We start from the raw sequence: 23,224 nt of genomic DNA, 5'->3' as shown, positions 1-23,224 counted from the left end.
TCCTTCCTCCTCCTCCCTCCCTCCCTCCCTCCCTCCCTCCCTCCCTCCCTCCCTCCCTCCTCTCCTCTCCTCCCTCCTCCTCCTCCTCCTCCTCCTCCTCCTCCTCCTCCTCCTCCTCCTCCTCCCCTCCCCCCCCCCCCCCCAACCCCAAAAAGGTAACTTTCTTTGTTTTGCATGTTTGCAGAGTGTCAGAGACAAGCAGAAATAACATAGTACATAGAAATAAAATTCAATAAAAAAATTAATTCTATACAACCGGAATGACAAGGGGGAGACAAAAGCACGACAGAGGTTAGGTCAACAATACTCGAAAGCGTGCTAGTGCAAACAACAGTTCATGAAGAAACTTTGGTCCCCACTAGCACAGGAACATCAAGTTTAGGCTCCGGCCTCTGAACAGTGATAAGTCGAGAGATACTGAAACTTGCAGAGGCAAAAGATGGGGGCATTAAAATACTATTATATTATATCAGTGTTTCTCAGCCATCGATGTTTCGTGGACCCCTTGTGGATCGGCGGAGATGATGAAGGACCCCGTTTGTGGTGAGGGGTAGGAAAAGGTATAGGTTAGTTATGATAATGATTTAGTATATGGATACAAGTAAGGGCTGGTGTGAAGCAGACTTCCCTCACTGACATACACACGAGAAAACTCACCCAAAATTGGAGCTTTTCTTCTTAATGGCATAAAAAGCAACTTTTATTGCCAGGCTTGGCTGACGAGGCAGGGCTTCGCGGACCCCTAAAATGCCTTCGCAGACCCCAAAGGGTCCACGGACCCCCATTTGAGAACCACTGTATTATATCATTATTCGGCTAATTCAACCGCCACACCACACCTTGTCAAAAACAGGCCGCACGAGCAAAGCAAAGGAAAATTTAGTGCAGAAGCGACATGCTTTGGAAAGCGGGCCGCTGGAGACCAGGGCATACCTGGAGTCCGCCTTCCCTGCGCAGCTCCTCTACGTTGAGGGGCGAGCAGCGCAGTGTGTGCAGACAGGCCTCGGTGGCCACTCCCAGGAGGGGCGTGGCCTTGCTTAGCAGTTGGGGGTCGTCTACCTCCGCCTCCAGTGTCTGGATCAGCAGCCCATAGCCGGCATACTTGTACGGACCCAGCTCTGCACAACAGAGAGCTAATGTCATAATCTAGAGAAAAAGGTGTCATGTAGGATTGTCCGCATATTCAAATTTTCAAAGAAACGCCGGACACACACGTCCGGCAAGCAAACAGCCCAAAGGAGCGACTTGTGTCCCAGGGGCCTCACCCGTGCCGTGTCTGCTGAACAGGATGGCCTGCGTTTTAAGGATCAGCTGCAGGTTCACTGGGTCCGGACCCTCCGAGCGCCGTTGTGACTTGTCCGAGAGGAACTCGTACGCCTTGTTCACTTGCTCAAAGGCCTCCTGCGCCAGGACACGAAACGGTTCACAGTAAATTCCCATTAACAGTTATCAAGGTCACAGTAGAATTGTCCTTCACTATTGTTACCGTCTTTCACTATCGTCCTTGAGACCCCAACAAACTCCCATTTGAAAACTTACCTATGCAGAAAGTGATTGACAAACACACGAGGATTCACTTTATGATGCAAAAACCTTCATAAGCCGATGCTGCAAAAATTTTTAAAAACAATTCTGCGGGGCCAACGAAAATGTTTGTAACATTGCTTTCTTCATTCTAATATTTTAGATATAGAACCTTTCAGGAAACGTTTCATGGGCATCGCCATCTTGACGTCACGTGACCCTGCCGCCATAGCCGACCTTCAGTTTCTCGCCATTCCTCCGCGTTGTGTGCTGTATCGGCCACTACCAGAGCTTTGTTTTCGCGTTCTTTTACGGTCCGCGTTGAAATCGTGTGTTTTCTTTAGGTCTTTTCGATATTTCGGGCTTTCACTTAATCATTTTGATACCTATATTTAAACATAGCTCTTGTATTTTCTTATTTATTAAATGGAATCGGACAGCGAATGGATCGACGATACAAGATTATACAGTATAGACCTCTTACAACGTAACCGCTTATAGTTCAGGAAAGGGTATAACGCGGTATTTTTAAACCACTGGTTCGCCTCCCATAGAACTCCATGCATTTACATATGCTTAAAATGCAGGCGCGCGAAGGGAAATACCGGTTATAGTGCGGTTTTTGGCACAGCCCGCCGACCGCGCCGACGACCGGAGCAGCGAGCACGCTTCCCTGTGCGACACTAGATAACGGCGCTGATGGCGCGGGGCGAGGATGTTGCTCGAAGAAGTGGGGAGAAGCGAAGAGAGAGGCTTCAGTAGGGACGCACGCACGTGTCGTTCACGTGCGTGCGTCCCTCCGCCCTTCCGCTGCGTGGAAACAAAGAAACAAATAACCGCACCGACAGGTGCGGTTATTTGTTTCTTTGTTTCCACGCAGCGGAAACAAAGAAACGATCGAGGAGAAGTGTTCGCGTGCGTTGCATGCCGGTCGCGGGCCGGCTGCTTCTATCACTTCTATCCGCAAACATGGCGTCAGTTGTAATCGTCGTCGTAGACGGCGTTCATCTCATCGTTCTGCGTAAAAGCGCTATCCTTGACTGTGAATTTTCGTTGTGTGTCGCTATGATAACCCAGCACGTACTAAAAGGGAAGATTCACCTACTCGTGCAGCGATGTCGTGGCGGCGCTCTCAAGACGGCAGAAACGCCCGTGTCGTCGTGTTTGTTTACTTCGACTACAGCGGTGATTTCTAAGCATTTGTGTCCTCGAACATCGCCCGGATTTCTTATTTGGCGCATTTCATGCGTGTGCTCAAGTGGAAGGTATTACATCGTCCGGATTTCTTATTTGGCGCATTTCATGCGTGTGCTCAAGTGGAAGGTATTACTGGCGCGTACCGTATGAAGGATGCGAATTTTCACGCGTTTTCATCTCCAAAGAAAAGTGATTAGGGTTAGCAATCCTGACCGCTCGCAACGTCCGTCCGCAACTCGCGACGCCGTTAAAAGGCTGCGCCAGGCAAAAGCCGCTCATTTCTTTCAAAATGTGTGACACACTTGAGACAGAACTGTACTAGTCTGGTGAAATAAAGACTTTCCTCAAACTAAGCTTTATTTTTCATCTAACATAAAATAAATTCTTTTACGACGGCAAGTTGTCTCATGGCATGTATTTTGGGCTGAAAAATTGATGTTTTGGTTATAGTGCGGTACCACTTATAGTGCGGATTTTCGCGACTCCCGCGACATACGTTATATGCGGTCTACACTGTAGCTTCAGAGACCATGTCAGTTCATCCCGTTTTAACGTTTTTCTCGCTAATTAAGGGCAGTCAAAACCATTGCGGCAAATGCAAATTTCAACTGACGCAGTAAGGCTATCCAGTCATGCTTCTCGTTGCATGTGCGCGCTCGTTTCCGTAAAGCCGACCCGCATATCAGCGATTGAGCCTGCGACGAGACGAGCGACGGCGACAACGACCTCTTATACAATCTTGTGCGCAACAAAGACAAGGACAAAAGCAGAGAAGAGGACACAACAAGGCGCAACTTTCAACTGAATTTTATTGAAAACGTGTTCCGGTATATATAGTCTCAACCATCGACAACGACGAGAGTCAGCGACAAAGATTTCTCACTGTTGCCTGTTGGATCGCTCGGTTTTTTGGGTTTCTAGAAAACCTCGCTCACCGTCTTGGTCGCATGCTCCCGTCGATTCCACGCGGTTTGCCTCGTCGCGCGACTGCCCAAGCGACAGCGAAGCGGGTCACCGTCGCTTGTCTCGTTGCTCGCCGAATCGCTTGCATGCGGTTTATACTTAATATTGAGGCTCCAATGGTTAAATGCTGTGTGCATAAAAATTAATTGAGTATAAGCCGCTTGTGATTTGGCGAGTGACCAGATAAGCGACGGCGACCCTCTTCGCTGTCACTCAGTCAGTCGCGCGACGAGGCAAACCGCATGGAAGCGACGGAGCAAGCAACCAAGACGGTGAGCGACGTTCTCTAGAAATCCCAAAACCGAGCGATACGACGGGCGACAGTAAGAAATCTCCATCGCTCGTCTTGTCGCACGCTAAATCACTTACATGCGGGTCGGCTTTTTGGAATGAGCACGCACATGCAGCGAGATGCACGACTGTGACAGCCGTCTGCGTCAGTTGCAATTGACATATGTCGCAATAGTGTTGACTGCCCTTAATTAGCGACAAAAACGTAAGATTGGGATGAACTTAAACGGTCATTGAAGCCTCATAATCTTGTATCGTCGACCCATTCGCTGACCGATTCCATTCCATAAATAAGAAAATACAAGAGCAATGTCAAAATATAAATATAAAATGATTAAATGAAAGTCCTAAATATCAAAAAGACCTAAAGGAAACACAAGATTTCAACGCGGAATGTAAAAGAACACGAAAACAAAGCTCCGGTAGTGGCGTGTGCAGCACACAACGCGGAGCAACGGCGAGAAACAGAAGGTCGGCTATGGCGGCCCGGAAAGCGCGCGCTGCCAACTGGTGGCAGCTAGAGTAACTGACTCACTGAAAGCATCTATAAATAATTGCTCCTTTCCTGCACCATCATGGCAAAGGCAAGAGAGAAGGAGAGAGAAAGAAGGCTCGCAAAAGAAGAAATACTAACGTGTATGTCATAGCCAGAGGCCGGACGTTTACCGTTAGTTGGGGGGGAGGGCAAAAACACAATAAATTGTGCGTTGCCTCTTGGTGACGTTGCACAAGGGAATGTGGCACAAATTTTGTTCCTAGACGGTGCGAACATCATTGTGCGTAGCACCTCTGAAAAATTTGCGGTTGAATTTCGTCAATATTTAAATTGAACAGTCATTTGCAGAATTGCGTTTTATGAAGAACACTGTGCATGCCAATTCCAGTCTCGGCCTTCCAGGCATGTGACGCCGTGTCTAGTGTCACCACATGCTCCTTTTAGAGCGCAGCTCTTAGGCGCCCGTTTCCGAGTCGAGCGGCGCTGCTGTCACTGACGGCGTAAGCGTGCGTTGCATTATGGAACGTTTCCCATTATGCGATGGTAAAATTTTCCTGCTAAATTTGGTAGAAAATTTAGCGGGAAAATTTTACCCTCGCAACATTACACGGAACGTCACGTGTGACATCACACATGACGCTATTCAACCCGGGGAAAATTATTGCATTAAATTTAGCGGGAAAATTCCTACGTTAAATTTAGCGGAAAATTTTACCATCGTGACATCACACGTGACGTCACATGTGACATCACGTGAATGAATCTGACATCACGTCAAATTTAGCAGAAAAACTTTTCCGCTAATTTTAGCGGAAAAATTTCCTTGCTAAATGTAGCAGGAAAATTGACGTCACAAGACCTTAACACCAATTCAGTTTCCCCACTAAATTTGGCTAGGAAATATTTGCTAAATTTCTTACTAAATTTAGCAGGAAAATGTTGGCAAATTTCCTGCTAAATGGGGGGAGCAGGAGAGGAGAAGGGGAGGTTACCGGGGGGTAGGAGGGCATACCCTCCCCTCCTCCTCCTCCTCAAGAGCTATGCTCTAATTCGGCATTACAGAGAATTGTAAACGTCTTTCATTCTTCTTTTATAGCTTTGTTTTCTTGTTTGCAAAGTTGTAAGAGCAGACAAAGTCTTCTCAAGCATCTCAGGGCCCAATCTCCTGTCACTTTTTTTTTCTTTCACAGTTGCATCATGTGGCCAGCGGTGCATGCGGCACGGGTGTTTGGCAGCCGGTCAACTCTGTTTAATCATGGCACACTTCACGTTTCAAGGCTAAATCAGTAAGCTTCAGCAAGAATGCCTTTCTGCATTAATAAAACCCTGCCGAAGCTAACACTCCGACGAGAGTGGGACATATAGTTTGCACCTCTTGCAGTTGCACAGCCCAGCTTTGACCTTGCTATTTTGCAACTCCTCATTTCCCCCAAAATATGGGCTTGTTCTGTGCCCTGCTGTCTCCTGCACACTCTCCCACCATATGTGCGAGCACGCTTGCCCTGCACCTCCTAGAAAATAAGGCTGAAGCGGTGAATTTTTTACATCGCCTACAGCTACATGAAGAAGAGATTGGACACAAATGCTGCTTCAGCATTGGACTTCAGCTTCAGCACTCGTGTTCAATCAGTGAAATCACTAGCCTCAGTTGAATGCAGATGCACTACAAGCATTTAGTCACTGCTTTGGGTACCTGTAGGTGACACTGAAAATCCAGCACTACGAATTTGTTACCTAAGTGATGGCTGTGCGCATCTATGGCATTGTAATGTGACAGGAAATTTGGCTAGTTCGTCATTTATAGGCCGTAGACTTTCTGGTGTTTGTTTATAAATCGACGGATACTGTGCGGCATTCATTCGTCTTTTAAATAAAGCTGTATTTCAATAATCTATTTTGGATGGATGTTAAAAACAGTGATTATCAGTGAAAAATGGAGTACAATTAAAACTGCTTACGTGTAGGACGGCGAAAGCATTATAGTCCCGCAGGTGAAATGTTTTCGAGTAATGTTTCTACACTTATTAAAGTTTAGGATGACGTGTAGGACAACGCCGAGGACGACCTCAAGGATGGCGTCTAGGACGACTTCTAGGAGGACCTATAGGATGACCTTAAGGATGATGTCTAGGACAACGTCAAGAACGACGCCTCAAGGACGACGTCTAGGATGATGTGAGAATGACGCCTAGAAGACGATATTTAGGACGACGTCAACGGCATCTAGGATGACCTCTAGGGCGACGTCTAGGATGACGTCGAGAAAACTACCTCTAGGATGACATCGAGAGGACCTCTAGGACGACCTCAAAGACAACGTCCAGAGAACAATGTCTAGAACAACCTCAGAGACGACGCCAAAGACGGTGTCGTCCTTGAGTGCACGATTGAGCGCCACGTGCTTGATGACGTGAGGGGGGGACACATATCCACGTGCCTTCCTCACGTCAAACAGCTGTGCATACTGCTTGACAATGTTAGACCTTAAAGCCTAACGATAAGCCTAATGTCAGGCCAGCGCATACCCGCATCCCCCCCTCCCGCTGCGCTACAAGCAGTTCGGCTGGCCCTTTAGCAACAATGACACCGTTGCTATGGAGCCATATGACGTGTCGTAGCCAATGGGAATTCATGGCTCATTTTGCTGCTACAGACAACGCCTGCTTCGCTCCATGGGACAGTTAATTCTTTTGCATTAAAACTCTAATGAAGAATCGAGTTGAGGTCTATGAAGGGAGGGCTTTGACAAGAATATCCCTAGCTGGAGCAAAAATTATCAGAAACCAGTGTTTTACATTTTGCATTTTTGACACCAACGTTTACCGTATTTACTCGCACAATGAACGCACTCGCGTAATGAACGCACCCCCCAAGTCGGCTCTCAAAATTTCGACTTTTTTTTCACTCGCGTAATAAACGCACCCCCAACTTGGACGTCAAAATTTTGACCACCTCCCCCCATGCGCGCGAAATGAACGCACTTTTTTTTCCTGGTGCAGCGAGGTCGCGAATGCATGGGCAGCGTGGGCGAACAAAACGCCTTGCAATGCAAAAGGCGTTAAAAAAAATTCGCAAAGGTCCAACGGAAGCAAGAAAACAAAAACAAAGAGGAGCTTTTTTTTTTTTTTTTTTTGCACAGCGCAGTCTGGATTTTGGGTTCGCGCGCCGCCGCGCGCAAGGAGGTAAGAAAGAGAAGCGGAGAAGCGCTCTAAGGAACGAAACAGCTTGCGAAAGGCGGCAAAAAGAAAAAAAAAAAAAAAACCCGCAGAACTAAGAAAAAAACAAAGAGCTTTTTTTTTTTCTTTTTTATTTGCACAGCGGAGTTTGGTTACGGGGGGCCGCGCGCCGCGCACAAGGAGGTAAGAAAGAGGAGCGGAGAAGCCCTCTAAGCAAACGAAACAGCTTGCGAAAGGCGGCAGAAAGAAAAAAAAATAAAACAATCCACGAACTAAAAAAAAAAAAAAAAAAGGAGGTTTTTTTTTTTTTTTTTTTTTTTTTTTTCCTTTTTGCACGGCGCAGTTTGGTTAGGAAGGGTCGTGCGTCGCGCGCCGCGCGCAAAGAGATAAGAGGGAGTTTCCGCCAGGGGGGTAAAGGTGGGTGAGGAGGAGTGGCAAATCCCGTGCGCCGACATCCTGGGTCCCGAGTGAACGATCGCGAAAGAGAGCGACAGAACACGAGAGAAAGAAAGCAACGTTGCCATGGTAAACGCGGTAAACGCGAAGAGTGTAAACTCTCAGCAATATAAACAGTGATAATTTAACGTTGTAAACTAAATTCTGAGCTATTCTAACGCTTATAAAAAGCAATAAAGTCATTACGCTGCATTAACTTCCCTTCTGTCGAAATCTCGGAAATCTGGTGGTTGCGCAGTTTCGTATTCCTCAACCGCGCCCAGCCGCGCCCCACCAGCGAAGCCGAATATATGGTTTAGTTTAGCGTTAACGCGAGGCCGTACATCTGCGCGCTATGCAAAAAGAAACCTTCGAAAGGACCGCGAGTATTTTTCCACCGGTAAGTTCGTGGATTGTTGAAGTTCACGAAACTGCTCTGATGATGTAACCGTGTTTGGGACCCAGAGGGTCTGCCTGCATGGTCCGCCGCTTGCGGCAGCCAGAATGTATGGGAAAATGGCGGACCTTTTCCTCTAGATTTAGTATATGATCTCTATGGTTTCCGCAGACCGCGTTTCCCCCTCCGCTAAGCCCTCCGCAACGAAGATGCCGCTACTGCGCCTGCGCGCCGATGGCCTTGACTGTAGAGTTCCCGCTATCGTAGCGGGTTGCGGAGAGCCGTTGCGGGACGGCGAAAACGATCTACGAAAACTCCCTAAGAAAGTTAAGCGGAGAGCCTTCGCCTAAGCAACGCCTAAGCAAAAAAAAAAAAAAAAAAGCTTGCGAGAGGCGGCAAAAAAAAAAAAAAGAAACTAAGAGGACAAGAAAACGAGTTGTTTTTTTTTTTTGCACAGTTTAGTTTGGTTACGGGGTCGGGCGCCGCGCACAAAGAGATAAGAATTTACTTCGATTTTTCAGGATAAAAGGTTCATTCATTATGCGAGTAAATACTGACACAAAAATTTTACTTCGCGTAATGAACGCCCCCCCCTAACTTTGCATCGATTTTTGGGGAAAAAAAGTGCGTTCATTCTGCGAGTAAATACGGTATTCATCGGTATTTTTCGGTTCAAATCGATTTTGTATTTTTGACACAGACAGATGTTTGTCAGTTAAAACTGGGAAGTCTAGAGCCTGTCATATGTATACCGTAAAATCCTGGGCAAGCGCATACTCAAAATTGAGAAAATAATGTGAAACTGGGGGATGGTTGCTTCTTAGGTCAACAATATGTGAAGATATGTTTTCTGTTTCTTTTCTAAATGTTACAAAAATTGAAGTGTGGGCACTTATTGTGGAATGGGCGGATGCTCAGTATTTTACGATAGATCCAATATATCAGCAATGCCAAAAAAAACCTAAGGATCCAGGAATGTGCATGTTGTTCTTGGCCCCTGGTGTTTTCCCGGCACTGTCGTTACGTCTACAGACAATGCCGCGGGACTCACCCTGCCGTCTGGGTTCTTGTCCGGATGGTACTTCTGGGCCAGCCGAAAGTAGGCACGCCGGATCTTGTTGTCATCCGACCTAGGGCAGAGCGGGCAATTTCTCTTCACCTACGTGGCCCTTCCTTTCCGGACTATTCGGAAGGGGCCCCGGCAACTCACAATTGACCCTCTGCCTTCTTCAGTTTGTGGTACTAGGAACGAGCAATGTAATACTATTTGGCAGCTTTGGTGCAAACAGGACAGTTACAAAGTACACGGCACAATACAGTTAACGTGAATACAACATCGGCGGTCTTTTTTGTGTTTCTTTTACAGAATTTTTATGGCTTAGGTTAGTTCCCCAAAAAAACACTTTCGGCTACGCTAGCAAATTGAGAGACATGCTTTTAATAATAAAAAGAAATGCCTACGTTTTTTTTGTTGACAACTTCCCAAACGGAAAACGATTCATAAAGGGAATAGGGAAGCGTCTCGTTTCATCGCAATCACAACCTGTATAGTGTCCTACTGGTCGTGTCGGCATCTGCCCCGCCCACCTGTCGTCAGCAGACAGCTTCAGGGTGCGGCAGGCGTCCTCCAGGGACAGCTCGGGGGGCTTCCGCTCCAGCTCCTGGCGCCAGCGTGCCAGAACCTCACGCAGCAGAACCACCTGCGCAGATGCAACCAATGTCACACTTGCGAGTCACGGTGCAGAGTCGCACTCAAATTCAAATCATTTCAAATAATTTTATTTGCATCTGCATACACGCAGCTGCCGTAGCCACGACTAACAAAGCAAATCTTTGTTGGCCTTTTTACAGCAGAGCTGTTAAGGGCTAGGTTCCCCAGGATCATGTTTGGTATGTCGACACAACCTTGCCTGGACAGCTACCACCATCTATAAGCGACAGCCGCAAGCACACAAGCACACAACCAGTATGGTTTCCGACGTCGCTCGTAGATGGTGCCAACCTTTCCAGCTAAATAGAAGAATAGATAGTTGGGCGCACTGGTGAGAATTCATCGTAGGAAACAGCGCGAAAAACAGATGATGAGGAAGAAGCACACAGTGTATAGAGTACAGCTCCGCTGGTCTTCCTTCTTCACGAAAGTCGAAAGGCTGAAGGATTTGGTCTGTGGACCCGTGCCCACTAAAGAGGGGCGTGTAAATGCTGCTTCGAGCCGAAGGGCACTGTGTCATTCATAGCTTGGGCACTGTCGAAAGGGCCTGCATGTTGCGACTTTCCATTGCCCTGGGGAAGCCAGGAATGACGTGGCACTATTTGATTTAGAAAACTTTGAGAACCCCTGTCACTAACAAAGAAACATGGAGTCCCCCTAGCATTTTGTTACGAGTAGTGCCATCACCTGTCAGTGAAAGTCTCACCTGGCAAAACTCCCCGTCAAGAATTTGACAGAACTGGGGCAATGCAAGGGGGTTGATGGTGGCACTCGTCAGACATTGCTCCCACTTGCCCCGACCTCTGCCAATTGCTTCCTTCAGAATCGTTCTTCAAAGTGAGGCAGTCGACCGTTTATTGGGAAAGCATATTGGAAAACACACTACACTTTCTTCCAATGTGCACCGCGTGAAGTTAAATGCGTGTCAATTTTAGCAAAAGATATAGGTGGCGCTGTCTGTCGAATGCAACAACAAACAAGTTGACCTTAATTTGTGTTCACTAAGCAGCAGCAGGTTTTAACTGTCTGGGCGAGAAACACGTCGACACAGATTTTCAATCATGGCTGCTTGGAAACAAAGTAAAACACAGCCACTAAATGGGGTATACTTAAAGTATCGACACGCTATTCCCCAAATACCTCGTGGGCACTGCCATATTGTTGCCTACTGCAGAGCGGGCACAACTGGCGACGGTTGCGGTCTGAAAGTGCACTGCGGTTTGAAAGTGCAACTTCCTGAGCTATAGATGCGGTGTCAAGAAGCTCGCGCGATACCGATTTGCTCTCTCGCGGACTGTTTCAACATTTCTGGAGTACAGAAAAGTGTTTTCTATGATTTCAGATAAAGCTTCGGACAACTGGCAATGGTGATTTTAAGCAACGAGACGGCTGAAGTGTCATTGCCTTGTAGCATAGGTTATTGAGAAACTCTAGCTCCAGCATTACCCCTCTCGCTCTCTTCGGTATCACAGGAAAAAAAAAACATTGCAGGGCCAAGCATAGGACCTTGCATGCAGCCTTTTGGTATTATTCCAAAGGGTCGAGTGGCAATCGTTACGATTAGAAAATGCGACTTCTTCATCTTTAGGAACAGTGTCAGAAAGCTCGGTCGACATCTTTATGCTTTGCCACGGACTGTCTTAGTGTTTCTGGACGACGGGAAAGTGTAGCTGCCATTTATTTATTTAATACTACATCTCCTTTTTGTAGGGGGGGGGGGGGTATGCAAGTACCCCCCCCCCCTACAAGGAAGTATTAGGGGAGGATGCTACCCAAGGGGTCAAATTTTAAACCTTCAGCTTAATATAAATTACATTAATCACATGTACTGGCAGTTGCGAGGCAAAATGCAGTGCAAAGTTTCATCTGTGTACAAAAATTCTGAAAGATATTATAGTCGTTTCTATCTAAAGTAGACTGACATTGTTTAGGAAAGCTATCATTAAAAAACTGAATATCCAACGTTTTTTTTTTTTTCACTAGATACACAGCAGAATGCCTGGAGGGTGCCACTGTGAAAATAAAATTCCCAGAAAGGAATTTATATTATGCTAACATTGTGCTGAAAAATCTAATAAACTGTTTGCCTCTTATGTCATTGACAAAATCTGAACATCTTTTAAAAAAGACATCCACAAAGGAAAATAGTATACAATGCCACAGTTGCATTATTGCCCATTAAATTCCAGTTAGGAAAAACAGTGAGTGAGCCTTTCCTTTTGTCCCGTTACCAAACAATAGTTTTCCTGAAGTGACATTTATATAAAAAAATGAACCGAAAAAAATAAAAACTCGTTCAAAGTGTTTGAACCTCTACCTTTACTTTAGCATTGATAGACCCCATAATAATTTATAAAAAATAACTATGCAGAGTAAACAAATGAAACTTTCTGAAACTCTCTAGATCAAGAATTATCAAACATTTTTTGTCCAAGGGAACTTCAGCAAGCCTCAAAAAGTCTCAAGGTTGCAGAAAACTGGCAACAGTGAATCTAAACCCCAAGATGGCCGAAACGTCGTTACTCCGGAGTGTAATTCTAGAGTAACTCTGGAGTTACTCTAGAGTCGGCTCGGTCAAGACGTCCAGTGCACTCCATCAAAACGAGCGTTGTGAACTCACAGGCTCTGCTATGGGCCAGTCCGGGAAGCGGTCGGTGTCGCACAGGTGGCGCAGGTAATAGATGTTGCAGAAGAGCTCGTGCTGCAGCTGCGGGTAGCGCACCGCCGGGATGGGGCAGTACTCGTACTGGGCCCGGGTGTTTGACTTGAGCCGGGGAGTGAAGTCCCCCAGGTGGCTGGCAATCTTCTCCATCATGAAGCGCCTGCACACGGCCCACGCCCCCTAGCACACAGGCTCTCAAACTAGGATCGCCAGAATAACCCCAGGAGCTCCCCGAGTGCCTGGATTTCCTTGACGCTTCTAAGTAAAGTGTTCTTCGAGTTGAGAGCTGTTTTTAAAGTCCTCGGCCATCCACTCAAGCGGAGCTATGACCCAAACACTCCCTAACATGTGAATTAATGTTTACAAGGCACATTGGCTTCTACAACATTTTACTGCATCAGTGCCAAGACCGGAAAAGTAGAGGTGTGCGAATATCAAAATCTTTCGAATCGAATCGAATAATAAAGGTTACGAATAAAATCAAATAGAATATTTTCTAGTCTTGTGCGAATAGTGGATTTTGAGTCCGAAGCGAATAGTGCTTTTGGCCGAACATTTTCGATTCGAATATCGAATAGTTTTTCCACGACTTTCACTACCATTGCGTAATGCTTAGACGAAAACCCAGCTAAACCTGCAAAGGTTATTCCACTTTTTCATTCATAAGCTAAGCTTAATCTATCTATATTTCTCTATCTATATAAACGACGGACTTGACATACCACTTGGGTGAATTTTCAAATCTTGATATATAAAATATTTTCTTTAATCTTAAGTTAAAAAAGAATGAGTCGCGCATGATGAACACAGGTTGTAAAAGCATCTCTGCCTAACATAGTATACTCTTCCGTAAAAGCTTAATTTTGAAACTTTTACTACAATGTAGATATACACATTCACAAAGTTTCCATTCATTTTCAAATACAGTCGGCACGGGTGCACCGTTAAGTGCGCTTCTTAGCAAGCACCGATGTAATGTGGAGAAGCAACACCCGCGAAGCTCACTTCCGCGGGTTTTGCTTCTCCGCAGCGCACCGGTGCTTGGTGAGAAGCGCACTTAACGGGGCTAACCCGCCGTAATCAACACTTCGAAAAACGCGAATAGTGCAGTTCTTTTCGAAGCGAATATCGAATAGTGTATTATTTATAACTACTATTCGAAATTTTGAATATTCGTGCAACCCTAATATTTTCGAATATAAATAATAGTTTCTAATAAGAAAATTTTTTCAACATATTTTTAACTTGATGAGCATTAAACAAGAATGCTCAATCAAAACACAACTAGAATGTTTTTTTCAACAAACACTTATGAAAAGATTACTTATATTGCAATAAGAAAAATGTCACACATGTGATTGATAAAAAGTGCCGGTTCGCTCCATGGAACAGTTAATGCTTTTGCATTAAAACAGATGAAATCAAATATCAGTCAGTAAAACACCATTCAAAGTGCAGTTACAGAACGTAAATGAGAGTAACAAGTGGTTGTCAAGCCACAATACAAAATCGAAGATCGCGTCGCTCAGCTCCACCGACTTTTACAATCTCTTTTTACGCGGGTGAACGCAACCATGTGAATGAAAACGGAAGTACACAAGCGGAGGCGGGTCGCAAGCGACAGCAGAGTTAAAAATCATGCGATCGCGCCGCGCAGCCGCACTGACTTTGCGCCGTCTCTTTCCGTGTGAAATAATTCTGCTGATAGAGGGTGCCACAAAGAAGCAAAAAATAAAGAATATGTTGTTGTTTTTTTTGTTGGAGGGAGCAAGTCTTACTTTTACCAGTGAAAACAAGTAGAAATAAATAACAAAAGAAATACTGGCAAACTGATGAACCGGAAAATCAAGCGGAAAATAACACGAGCCAGATATCGCCGATAGCCGAGGTGAGCTATAAATCCATATCCGAATCCATAGCACCTTGGCCACTGTAGTGGCTATAGAAAGGACTGTAGTGAGTGTGGTCCACTGATCTCTATGATGATTGCCTGATTGCGTTTGCCCGGTTCCGCGAATGCGGCACTCTGGCGGCCATCTTTTTGGTAGAGTTATGTTACCTCTTGCCAATGTACAGCTGGTTCAGCCACTATCATCCATCCATGGCAGACAGCGTTGTGGCAGTTGTGGTGGCAGGCTGCCATCAAAATAGCGTGGGTGATATTTTGTGCTCGACTGAAATAGTTTGACGAAACATATTTATGAAACCCGGCGTGAACGTTAGCCCGATCTTAGAGGACCCGGTGAAAGTTTCCCGAAATCGCAGCACCGGGAAAAAGCAGCACAGCACGCAACAATAGCCGCATGGAAAGAAGCGTCGAAAGCAGACGCCGGAACGGGGTCTGCTTTCGAGGCGAGCTGCGCTTTCGTAAAACTTTCGCCGGGTCCTCAAAGATGGGGCAACCGTTCACGCCGGGTTTCAAGAATCTGTTTCGTGGAACAACTTCAATCAAGCACGAAATATCACCCACGGTACAGTGTACTAGACCCACGGCTATGTTTATGGTAGCCTGCCGCCATAGCGCTGTCCGCCGTATTACCACGATGGCTAGAGATAAAATAACTCTACCAAAAAGATGGCCGACTGTGGCCACGTTCCCGTCCATAGGTCAAACGCGATCCAGCAAATAGACATAAAAATCAGTGGTGTCGTCCGTCGCGTTTGTGCTTACGACAATGCACTTGCCGCTGCAAATCGTAGTCCTTCATCAAATCTATCGCAGCGTTCGCACCACGACCACCTCGCCAACTCCACAATCCACACATCAGGGCAGGCAAAGGACAGATCGCGCTACCGCGTGCAAGTAACTTTCCAGTGCTTCCTACAAAAAAAAAAAGGCACTTACCATAAAATACCGGGCAAGCACCCACTCAAAATTTAGAGATAATCGCAAAAAAATGGGGGATGGACGCTTGTCTGGTCATCAATTTTACATATAAATGTACTGTGCATATTTTCTCAGATCTTACAAATTTGGGTATGGGCACTTAGTGTAGAATGGGCGGATGCACGGTCTTCTATGGTAGGTTGGCTTTTTGGATTTGCCAAGCTTGAAAACATACTGCACAGTCCAAAAACAAGACAGAGAACTCGACTGCAAGTTGACACTACTCAGCGAGTTCACCGTTATTTGTAGTTTTCAAGTATTTGAAGAACTTGAATACTTCGAACAGAGAAAGTGCGAAGCGAATTGAATTGAATAAAATAGCAAGCATTATTCGCGAAGTATATGAAGTTTTGAATATTTGCACACCCCTACGGAAAAGGTTCTTAGGCTGTCAATTGAGGGAGATAAGGATTTCTTGAGACAGTAAAGTTTTGAAAACCCTCCCCCCCCCCCTTTGGCAGATGGCACAACTGCTACTTCAAACCTGCGTCCCTTTGACATGGCGATGTAGGTCCGAGGCGAACCTCATTATACAAGGCAAATCCTCAGTAACTCCCAAATCTTAAAAAAGAAAAAGAAAAAAATCTTGCGTGGGAAGGCAAATCCTCATTAGCTCCCAAATACAAAAAAAAAAAGTATCTTGCATAATAAGTGGAGTTTATGGAGTGTCATGATTCCCGAGGCACGCTGTAAAATCGGCTGGAGAAATCGACACTCAAATTATCGCTAAAGGTGTAATTTGGTGGTGGATATCACCTGGCGAAATTTCATTTATTGCCAATTGCTGGCGTGCACTTCTGACAGTGGGAACGACCGAGCGGATTGGCAAAGAAGACAGGATGACGACGATAAACGAGAAATCTTAAATAGTATTCGCTTTTTACAGCTTCTATTTCGAGTATGCTTACCGCATTTTATGCTACGCTGTGTCATGGAACAATGAAATGCACAAAATCTTATTAGAGGCACAGCCAACCTTTATTTCTAACTAGCCAACTTGCAGCCCCATGGCATTCTGTTTTAACCGGTAGTGTGACAGCTAAATGGAGTCTTGTCGGACATCGCATGAAGACAGGACAAGTGATGTTTCGGTAGTTTCTGCCCACAAATATTTAGCCTGAAAAAAAATGAAAACCGTTCACAACTCCCTGTAACGCCGAATTAGAGTGCAGCTCTTGGGGAGGAGGAGGGAAGGGTACTGAGGGGAGCGTATACTCCTCCTCCCTTCTCTTCCTCCTCCTCGTCCTCCTCCTCCCCTCATTCTTCAAGCTCCTCCCCTCCTATCCTCCCATCTTCCCTTTCCTCCTTCTCCTCGCACGTTGCATCATGGGAAATGTCCCATAACACACTGCGCAGTGACGGCAACGCCGCTCAAGCCGGAAACGAGCGCCTAAGAGCTGCGCTCTAAAACAGGGCAGGCAATCTTTTGACAGTAGGCGACCATCCGAGAGCAGGTGTTCATTCAAGATTTTACCATACGGAAAAAAAAAAAAAAAAAAAAAAAAAGTTTCAAGCCAAGCTTATTCTTTGTAACTGCCAGACCATCATATCAAGCTCTCAATATAGCAAACACAAGCTGCATCCGTGATGTCGGCATTGTGCCAGGCAGAAAACTCCATTTTATGTGCTGTCGTGCGTGCACCGTCCCGAGACCCCAGGCAAACTGCGTGCTCTTGGTTCTTGTCAGGTGGCAGCGTCGGAAGACACAGCTACACATTCCTCAACACTTGACTTGTGCGTACTCAGATGTAAAGCAACCCACAACAGATAACCTGCATCGATTTAGTCTTAGGCAGGGACGTTGGCAAATGCGTGCAGTGTGGGACCAAGTAAATAAAAAGTGTACATGCATAAAAGCATGCGTCACTATGTGAAACAATAACTATCACCGCCACTTTTTCGCATACTGTGGCAAAAAACTGTGAATATTTCTAAACTCCTACTTTTGTTATTGATGGGCTGTACCACAGACACACTTGGCTACCTCCAAGCTCGGTCTTTGTCACCTTATGTTTGTCATGGAAGCCAACGTCTCGGCTGAAAAACTATGCGGTGAGGTATGCCCTGGCCACCCCGTCCCATCCGGGGAAAGAGCTCCCTTTTGAGGATGTCCACCCACCTCATCTCGGCATTCCAGATGGCCTCCGGGGTATCGAACTCCCCGAGGAAGATCTCAGCAAACTTGGCCGCCCCGTGGTTCTCTAAGTAGCAGACCATGGCCTCCGGCAGGATCTGGCCCAGGATGCTCCTCTGGCTCAAGGTGCTGCCCTGCACGACGGCAGGTTACCGACAAGTCACCACCGAGTCACCATCACCCCACCACAATGCACGTGTTCACCAGGAGCCCCTGTCCCCTGGCTAGTCACTGAAAGAACTATGCTTCGGTGTGAAGGGCTGTCCACATAGAACACGACTTGCACCGCGTGCAGCAAAAAAGAAGGAATTGTGCTCTGCCGTTCTTTTTTTGTCGTAAATGTGGATATGTCCTACATCTTTCACGGTTAAGTTGGTACTTGACTAGAAAAATAAAACTCGCATAGATTAGACTGCAGTACCAGATGAACCCAGAGAACATCCCGGGAAAAAGCCGTGACTTGTACACCAAAAAATGCGGTACTATAAGAGTTTTGTGCACTATCTGAGTCTCACACACATTAGATTAGACATTACAGAAAGAGCAATGTCCCTTATTCAACGAAAAAAAAACGTCCGTCTCTTTAGGCATTGTAAACGCATAGCATTTGAAGACCTTTGAATCTCGCCCACCCGAAATAAGCCTCACACGCCCGTTGCACATTGCACCAAAAGGATTGTCCGTGAACTGGTGCCCAAACTGTCAGTCAACCGCTGTGTAATGGCAGCTAGCTTCGTATCGCTGCTGTGCCTGGAGCTCTCATTTTGCAGTCGCATGGCTCGCCTCTCCCACTTCAGCTCGCTACCCCCGCTGCTGTCGCCCCTGCTTCGCTTTTCTGATACACAATCCTGCAAGCAAGAGCCTTCGTAGTGGTGCAGGCAGTTTGCCTTACTGTCCCTAAGCGCACACTGAGGGAAGTCCTCATATGTGCAACTGGCCACTGCACGCACCATTGAGGCTATGTCCCAGGCTTGCACATGAAAATGTTAAGAGCTGGCCCGATAAATGCTACATATTTAAAACGCTCGCGTGACCGGGCCTTTCGCGGCAGCCAGACTTCCCTCAACCGTTTCGGTAAGGTGTTTGGAACGCATCCTTAACTGGAGTGTCTAGCCTGCTCTTCCACCCATGCGTCGAAAGAGGTTCCGAAGTGGCAACAAATGACGTTGCAAAAGCCGGACTGTTGTGCTGTCGGATGCCGCGACCTTGGTGCTTGCGCATAGAAGTTCCAGGAAAAAGCACGACAGAATGAAGGCGCCGCTGTCGTCGTGGCATCTCTACACACTTCCGGAAGTCAAAGCTTCCGTGGACTGTCAAAATGGAGAGTGGCCTGCGGTGGAACAGGCGTGAGCCACGTCCACCACCGCCGCTGTGACTCCACCAAGGTCACGATCGGACACGACGTGACGCGTCTACAACGTCCTCAGGCAAAAATCGAGATGCCACTTTTTAGGGTGCGGTGAACGCATCGGTCGAAAAAGCATTCGGGCGCCCTAGTCCCGGGGAACGACTTGCCTCGTCCAGCCGGAAGGCCTGGCTGGTGTGTGAGTAGTGCAGGAGCTGGCCGATGCCCAGCAGGTTGGAGCCCGTGTAGAGCAACACGAAAAAGAAGAAGCCCGTGGTGTAGAGCTGCTGCACCGCAGGGTTGTCCTCCATCACAGACAGGAGAAGCACTGCCACCTTCTCCACCAGCACGGGGTCGAAGGTCAGCAGAACCTGCAGGAGGAAGCAACCGTTTCTGCACGCTGCACCGACGACACGTACGGGGTGCGGCAATACGAGCCGGCACAGCGGCGTCGGAGCTGGGGTGGTGCAAAAGATGGTTAAAAAGCGCAACAAAACAAGGACAATAAAGACGCAAAGACGACAGGACGGGCGCTAACTCACAACTGATTTTATTAGAAAAAACACTCACTTTTATACACAAGATCGTATGCCAAACCCACACTGCAACCAATCACCCCTCTCACAAGCAGTTAGTATCTAGAAACATTACTTCTTCCTGGAGCAAAAAGAGAGAAGGCATTCTAACGCATTTGTCATCTTTCCTTTTGATATAAAATGCCTCTATAATCTCTCTCTCGGTCTTGTCTTTTGATTTCTTTAAAAACTTTGTTTCAGCCAAAAGAGGCTTACAGTGAGCACATCGCCTCCAGTGGTCTGCCAGGTGTTTACGCGCGTTGTTGCGCACAGAAGGGTTATGCTCACGTGCCCTGTCGTTAAAACAGTGGCCGGTTTGTCCACTATAAACTTTTCCACAGCTTAATGGAATCTCGTATACAACATTGGTCACACATTCAGTGTACTGTACAGCGTGCTTTTTTCTGCTGTACAGTACACTGAAAGTGTGACCAATGTTGTATACGAGATTCCATTAAGCTGTGGAAAAGTTTATAATGGACAACCCGGCCGCTGTTTTAACTACAGGGCACGTGAGCATAATCTTTCTGTGCGCAACAACGCGGGTGGACACCTGGTAGACCACTGCAGGCGATGTGCTCACTGTAAGCCTCTTTTGGCTGAAACAAAGTTTTTAAAGAAATCAAAAGACAAGACCGAGAGAGAGATTATAGAGGCATTTTATATCAAAAGGAAAGATGACAAATGCGTTAGAATGCCTTCTCTCTTTTTGCTCCAGGAAGAAGTAATGTTTCTAGATACTAACTGCTTGTGAGAGGGGTGATTGGTTGCAGTGTGGGTTTGGCATATGATCTTGTGTATAAAAGTGAGTGTTTTTTCTAATAAAATCAGTTGCGAGTTAGCGCCCGTCCTGTCGTCTTTGTGTCTTTATTGTCCTTGTTTTGTTGCGCTTTTTAACCTTTTTAATCAGTATGAACCAACTCGCCCAAACACAAGTTTTAATTGGTGCAAAAGCCGTGAAGAGAGCCCCGGTTATGATGAACTGTTACAAAATATTTGGTTTTATTTAGATTTATTTACCAAATTGTCATATGCGTAATAACGTTTTATAAGGAGCGCAGCAGTCACTAACTAAAGTCTCAGCCTTCCAGACCCGCACCACCGCGTCAGCATCGCCATGTCCTCCTTTTGCAGTTTCTCTTCTCATTGTTTCTTTTAAGTTTTGCAGCTGGCAAAGCCTCTTCAAAGTCTTTTAAAGCCCTCTGTCCTGCCTCGTCTTCATTCTTTTGCCTTTGTTGTTCCTTCTTTCTTTACAATAGACCCTTTACGAAATAGCTGCTGGCAACCGTAGAACGGCATGTTTGACTACAGTAATATTCAGAGTCATCGCCCATCCCCCTGCCGCCTGAAATTCATAAAAAAAAGTGGGGTGGCCGTGTCTCGGTGCGGCTGCACAGGAGATACATTAAACTCGAATCTCAAATTAATTTCATTGTTTTATGCAAGAAATGCTCATGAAAGAATGTTTTACTATCACAAAGTTTGCCAATTGCATACGTGCGATGAACACCGCCGATCAGTACACAGCACAAACATAGTTTCGTGAAAGCATGTTTCTAACACTGCTATGTTCTCTTCGTGAATAAAAAAAAAATGTAAACAAGAAAATAGAACAACCAAGCAGGCACAACGAGTGAGAGAGCGAGCAGACAATAGAAGCGACGAAGAGCGATGCCGAAGAAGCGGGGAAGCCGGTGATTGTGTTAGCATATTCTTTGAGGTTGGACCAAGTCAGGCACTCTGTCAATCGCAAGCAAGGAGCAGACTTTTGCGCAACTTTCTGGCTTGGCGCATACATGCGTGCGTCCGTGCACATCGTGCAATCAATGCGGGTTAAGGCGCCGGCACCAGGAACACTGAGCTCGAAATGGGACGCTCTACAAACGTCTGCGTGCAGGCTTTTGAGGAAATGTCTTTTTGCTCGTTGGCCTTGTCTATAACACTGCATAACCTTTCCAAACTGCTGTTGCGATGTTCCGGGGGTGAGAGCGGGTTCGCGGTGACCTTACTTTGGTGGAGACGAACTTTGACCTTACTCTTAGCGGTTACATTCCAGGACATGGGGTGTTCGCTGACCTCGCAATCCCTGAATAGGTTACTTTGTAAGCAAGACAATGTTTCATTCTGTTATCTCCATCGTTTTCTTTTCGCACGCATGCACTGCAACTTCGGGGTCGTCGAGATCAGGAAGGAAATGCGTAAACAAAGAGAAGAGTCTTTTCCTCCTTTGTTCTACTTTGTCACAGACATCCTCCAACTGTAAGGTCTGTGGATGCATCATTCGGGAAGGATGAATATTCGCAGATCACGGAGTCCGCTCCGCAATGGTGTGTTTGTAGGGGTGGGCAATCACTCTGCATCTTTTGAAAATTGGTATTCAGCCAAAATGCGATGACTCAAAGATGGGCAACGACTCGGGATATTACGGTAGGCTAATGTCCCGCTAGAGCGACAAACAGAAACAAACGACAGCGACAAGCCTCAAACACATGCAGCATGCTCGCGATGGTTCCTTTGGCAGGAGTTTAGTCGTTTTGGTGCTCGTGAACTAAGCACAAGTGATTGAAAACCTGCCAAAGGATACCCTTGCGTGCATGCTGCTCATGTTTGAGCCTAAGCTCCTTTATTCTACAAAGCCTGTCAAACCACGAAAGAGTCTAGTTTTGAGGCTTGTCGCTGTTGTTTGTTTCTGTTTGTTGCTCTTGCAGGACTGAGCCATAAAGACTACAACAGGCAACACTGTTTGTGAGGTGTGCTGCCATGATATGTCGGCTATTTAAGCAAATAGCCGACATATCATGGCTATATCACTATAGGCAAAGTTAACAAGTACAGTCTAAGCTCATTACAACAGACATTTGGCTATAGCATACTGATTTGTGAAGTTCAGTTGATTTTCCTCCACATACCATTGGCTCAACTTCATATCTGTATACAACATACTCCTTTTACAACAGACCAAAATCTTGGTCAAAATCAAGGTCTGTTATAACGAGCTTAGAATGTACTATGCCACCCCATAGACGAGCGACAGTAAACAGTGGCGTAGCTACACATTTGTCACCGAAAACCACCTCGAGCCGCCATCGGTTCAAGCGGCGACATTGCTTCGTGGATAAACCCCCAATTCTGCATTAGTGAATGCCATGAGTTACATACTCTATGGTTATGTTTTCGCAGCTTGTGTATCGTATACCCCTAATTTTGTGCCTTTTTGCAACAGAAGTGCCTGCCCTTGTCACTTTTTATGGCGACCATCAGTTTCTTGCACGCAACCGAATCTCTCGGAAAGCAGACAAGAATACCGTGAAAGAGTATAACAGGCAGCAGGGTTCATTAGGATCAAGTCCATGCTAATGTGTTCTCATGTTGGTGACACCATTCATGGGCCTGGCAATATCGTCGTTGCAGCGCAACATGAATGTACACCT

General features: G+C 46.3%; 1 protein-coding gene across 1 annotated transcript in view; it reads right to left on the bottom strand.

Moving 5' to 3' along the window:
* LOC8024614 (dnaJ homolog subfamily C member 13) overlaps positions 1-23,224 on the bottom strand; it is a 160,013-nt gene that overhangs the window by 53,434 nt on the left and 83,355 nt on the right. Inside the window, 7 exon segments of the mRNA XM_040215655.3 lie at positions 934-1,118; positions 1,266-1,401; positions 9,531-9,609; positions 10,067-10,179; positions 12,811-13,012; positions 17,859-18,007; positions 19,389-19,589. Of these exon segments, the coding sequence (XP_040071589.2) occupies positions 934-1,118; positions 1,266-1,401; positions 9,531-9,609; positions 10,067-10,179; positions 12,811-13,012; positions 17,859-18,007; positions 19,389-19,589 (1,065 nt within the window).

The sequence above is a fragment of the Ixodes scapularis genome, unplaced genomic scaffold, assembly GCF_016920785.2.
Source record: "Ixodes scapularis isolate PalLabHiFi unplaced genomic scaffold, ASM1692078v2 PGA_scaffold2__306_contigs__length_199485367, whole genome shotgun sequence".
NCBI classification, from domain to species: domain Eukaryota; kingdom Metazoa; phylum Arthropoda; class Arachnida; order Ixodida; family Ixodidae; genus Ixodes; species Ixodes scapularis.
This window is presented reverse-complemented; position numbering and strand designations above follow the sequence as displayed.